Source organism: Triticum aestivum, chromosome 5A, assembly GCF_018294505.1.
Source record: "Triticum aestivum cultivar Chinese Spring chromosome 5A, IWGSC CS RefSeq v2.1, whole genome shotgun sequence".
In the NCBI taxonomy this organism is placed as follows: Eukaryota; Viridiplantae; Streptophyta; class Magnoliopsida; order Poales; family Poaceae; genus Triticum; species Triticum aestivum.
The window spans coordinates 457,064,215-457,068,357 of record NC_057806.1 but is presented as its reverse complement, the minus strand read 5'-3'; the positions used below and the strand labels follow the sequence as shown (position 1 = coordinate 457,068,357).

The 4,143-nt window shown below is 47.6% G+C and overlaps 1 protein-coding gene across 3 annotated transcripts; it reads left to right on the top strand.

Annotated features, from left to right (window-relative positions):
• The first annotated feature begins 715 nt into the window (after positions 1 to 715).
• On the top strand, positions 716 to 2,801 carry LOC123107164 (syntaxin-132). 3 transcript variants are annotated; one of them, XM_044529168.1, is made up of 5 exons: positions 716 to 1,404; positions 1,583 to 1,702; positions 1,796 to 1,838; positions 2,315 to 2,401; positions 2,507 to 2,801. In XM_044529168.1, the coding sequence occupies exons 1-5, from the start codon at positions 1,316 to 1,318 to the stop codon at positions 2,594 to 2,596; spliced, it is 429 nt and encodes a 142-aa protein (XP_044385103.1). In that variant the 5' UTR covers positions 716 to 1,315; the 3' UTR covers positions 2,597 to 2,801. The 3 variants fall into 3 exon arrangements, with proteins under 3 accessions (XP_044385103.1, XP_044385102.1, XP_044385101.1); XM_044529167.1 differs by having other exon boundaries at positions 717 to 1,404; positions 1,647 to 1,702; XM_044529166.1 differs by having other exon boundaries at positions 718 to 1,404; positions 1,629 to 1,702.
• Positions 2,802 to 4,143: the final 1,342 nt, after the last annotated feature.

The window sequence follows — 4,143 nt, the reverse complement described above, 5'->3', positions numbered from 1 at the left end:
CGGAGGAAGAGGCGGAGGGAGTGTCGAGAGGAGAGGATGGGTACGTTTTTGTTTTTTTAGGCCATTAAGGTGGGATGTTTTTGTTTCTTTTACTGATTCGGGAAAACGCATCACGTCTCTCTATAGGTGCGGGGGTAACAAAATATTATTTTATTACTAGTAACAGAATAGCCCTGTCCTATATATATATATATATATATATATATATATATATATATATCCCTAATCTATTCCTAATATCTATTTCTCCTAATAATAAAGTACGGATTGATTTTGTGGGTTCACTGTCATAATACGTTTCTTTTCATAAATTTACGCTTTCATTTTTTTATTATTAGGGATAGATTTATGCTTTTATTTTTTTTATCTGTCCGTCCCATCTATATTTTTCTATCTGACAAGGTGGTATTAATCTTACTGCGTCCCCAATCCTCATCCCTCCTGCGTCGCCCAGCTGGGCCTAAATCCACGTGATATGGGCCTATTTTTTAAATAAGGTTATATGGGCCAGCTGGTCCTGTTGGGTAGTGGTTAGCGTAGAATAAAAATAGGTTTCGTATACATCAATAGGTAGCTAGCGCTTCTCGTACGTACGTCGTCGATCGGTCGCTACCAATCCTATCTCCGCCTCCAGCACGTCGCCGCCTCCTGCCACGACCTCGCCGCCGCGCGCCGCTGGCCCATCCCCCGCCGCCACTCCCCCCACCCCCCGCCCCGCCCCCACCCCCACCCCCTCGCATGGTTTCCATGGTTGGATCTGCCGGCCGCCCAGTCGATTTTGCCTTGAACGCGAACGTGAGCTCGTGGGCGCCGCTGCATATGCTTCGACGGAAGGAACGGGAGATGGCGCTGCTGGAGGCCGTGATTGGTGGAAGACGACGGGGAGTATGACGAGGTCGGGAGGAGAGGTTGGAAGGATGGACGCGGGAGTCAAGCCGCCACGAACGACGAGTCAAGCCGCACGGGCACGCGACCACCGTGTCTCCCGTCAATCCGGTCGCCCATGAGAGGGACGAATGCGATCATGAGTTCATGTCCATGTGCTGGCGGTGGAGGAGGCGGAGGAGGGCTCAACTCGAGGTGGCCCATCCTTGCGTCGGGGTCGTCGATGGGGATCAATTGACCACCGGCATGCAACGGCTCAGGTCCGGACTGCTGCGCGGCCATGGGGCCATGGCCAGGCGGATCCACAACGCCCGGGTCAACGCGAGCGTCGGCCTAGACCTCTACTCCTTCAACACGCTGATCCGGGGCTGCGGGCAGGTGATCTGGAGCGTGCACGGAAGGTGTTCGATGGTCCGTTCTTTGGGCAGTTATGAAGAAAAGTGTGGATTATGCTATTCTCTGTTCCGATTCTTGCACCTGTTGGTTTTTTACATTCAGAGCTCTGGAAAATATGAGATGGTATGTGTCTTCTTTTCTGGTACAAGTACTTTAAATTGGAACCGTATCATTGCTACAATGAACAAAGGTTGTATTTTTTACATTGATTGGTACGCAAGTAGTTGTCTTAGCTGATCACGTGCTGCGTACGTATGCTTTCACTTAACCTTGCTCATGTCTGTTTGTTATTCTTTCCTAGCTGTATCTGCTTATGGTTTGCTGCTTGCCCCTGTGCTGTGCTACAGAACTTACCTAACATGCAGAAACCTGGATGCGGGAAGGGCTCTGCGGTAGATCGGTCAAGGGAACAGACTATTGGGTAAATTAATTTTCTGTCAATTTTTGTTTCCTGTCTCTTCTTGCCTGCATGAATTAGTCCTTTTTCACTCTGCTTTCTGTTCTCTCTCTACAGAGCAGTGAAAAAGAAAATGAAGGAACAGATGGATGATTTTCAGGTATTGTTTTCAACTGGAAATGTCCAAATTGACATGTATGTGATGATTTTCCTCCTCTGCCTGTGAATAAATGTTCCCTCTAATCTTTTCTTTAGATACACACACAAAATGTTAAAACCAGTCCTTATTTCTGTTTACTACTAGGGCTATTTGATTTGATATACCTTCATAGAGCAGCAGCTGCGAGAAACCACTCTATTTTGCCATGTCTATGAGCCATCCAGGCTAGAACCCATATGAATTCTGAACATCTAGCAGGGTGCAAGTTACTCCGCTGATGCTTATATGTTCTACAAAGTAAAAGAAAGATACTACTCAACTATGTTTTTGCCAATTGTCCTATGGACTTTGAGTAACTTTACACAAATGTTTCTTAACCATTATGGTAGATTATTGATAGTATGCTATCAGCCTGATATCTCTGAAGACAGAATAGTATAATGTGTGTGATTCGGTGTTGTTTCCCTCTGATGCAGGTAATGAGAGAATCAATCGGGCAGGAGTACCGGGAAGTCGTTGAAAGAAGGGTATTCACTGTAACTGGTAATCGCCTTGATGAAGAGGTATAGTGGCAACATTTTTTCTTATATGGTTAAATTTGTGCTTTTTTTCTTTCTATTGTTTATCTTTCTTATAGTGTGCCTCCTTTATAACTTTGGAACCTGTAGACAATTGATGGTTTAATCGAGACAGGAAGAAGCGAGCAGATTTTCAAAGATGCAGTTCAGCAGCAGGGGAGAGCCCAGGTATATATATGAGTTATAATTTGGTCATGATCTGGACACTTGTGGGAAAAACAAGTAGAAATTCATTGAGTACTACTGTCAAACTATCTTCTCTATATAAGTGAAGTTTCACAGCCTCTACTTTTTGGTTATTTTTTCCTTTGTTGATGAAGGCACCCAGATGTTCATACATTCTTGTATGAACCAGCTTTCTATTGTCATGTTTTTATTATCGTTATTTGGTTATCGTCGATATTCACCCATTTTGATCATTGCAATAATATGTATCCCGTTGCAACGCACGGGCAATTTGTCGTCGGGTCGGTCTGATTGATTTTTTGGTGGACACATCTCAACGTCCTCTCCCGTTGCAACGCACAGGCATTTGTGCTAATCTATCCGTTAATAATAAAGCACGGATTGACTCCGTGGGTTCACCGTCACAATACGATTTCTTCTCGCTTTTTACGATTTGGGCTGGGCCTTTCTTCCCTATAATAAACAGAAACACGATGCGTTGCTGCACCAGACCCAGTCTCCTTTCCTATTCTTTCATCGATCTCCTTATTCCATGATGGTTCTTTTAGGTTTTCCTCCGTCCTATCCCTGCGGATCGACCCGGTCTCTCACCTGGAATCGAGTCCTTGACGACTCGGTCTCTCGTCCGTAGTTGCCTTTGTTTCCCCCATAAATAGGTTGCCCGAGAGACGGAGCCGCCAGATGAGCAGCGTAAAACCGAGATCGATCCCGCGGGCAATTCATCCAGGTGCGTGCCCTTGCCGAGGCTACCGGTAGCACGGCCGAGGCCAATGCCAACAGGCCCACGTCGTCGGAAGGTTTCTCGCTTTTGGATTTGCTGCACCGGCATGGTCATCTAGATGACGATCTTTGACAACAATGAGATCTTCAGGCCTTCACCATCTCCGATAAGGCGTCCACGTGGCACGTTAGGGACGGAAGATTCCTTCTGCTCAGCTAGAGGCACGGCGTCGTCATGGTCGCTGATGGCGTATAGCGCATGGGCTCATCGACGTGATGGCGATGCCAGTTCCAGGGTGCTCTCGAGGGCTTAGAGATGCCAAGCACGGCGGAGTGGACAGCCGACCACGGGTGCTGGCGGAAGGAGGAATCGTCACCGTGTGTCAACGGCTGCGGGGGAGGGTTCCTCATATACGGTTGTCCCCGCTTCGTCTCAAGATAGTCGCACCAGAAATAGCACACTCCCTTGCACGACGCCTTAGGGAGGCGGCAGCTCACTGCCTTAAAGTCAGAAGGAGGCCAACCACGCGTCCTCCAAGAGTAGATAAGCGTCCAGATCTCGCAGTTTATTCCACTACTAATGCTTGTTGGTCTAATTTGGGGTTTGCCTGCTTGATGACGCTCAACTTGGTCGACGTTCCAGCCTTAGCTTCCCATCCATGCGGTCCAGCGGTGCCCGTTCCTCTACTGTGTGGTTGCGAGGGCAGCTGGTCATGGAGGAGAGCGTAGGACGACGTGTACAAGTGGGCCCTCCTGACCCTCGCTGAGATCATTGGTTTTGAGTGCAAGAGACAGATCTTTCAAAATTCAATCACGTTTTT

Bases quoted from the DNA above. Each gene is read 5' to 3' on its own strand.
- LOC123107164 (XM_044529166.1), top strand. From the start codon at position 1,033: ATGTCCATGTGCTGGCGGTGGAGGAGGCGGAGGAGGGCTCAACTCGAG. The intron at 1,405-1,628 runs GTATGTGTCTTC...GCTGTGCTACAG, and splicing joins GCTCTGGAAAATATGAGATG to AACTTACCTAACATGCAGAA. The intron at 1,703-1,795 runs GTAAATTAATTT...CTCTCTCTACAG, and splicing joins TCAAGGGAACAGACTATTGG to AGCAGTGAAAAAGAAAATGA.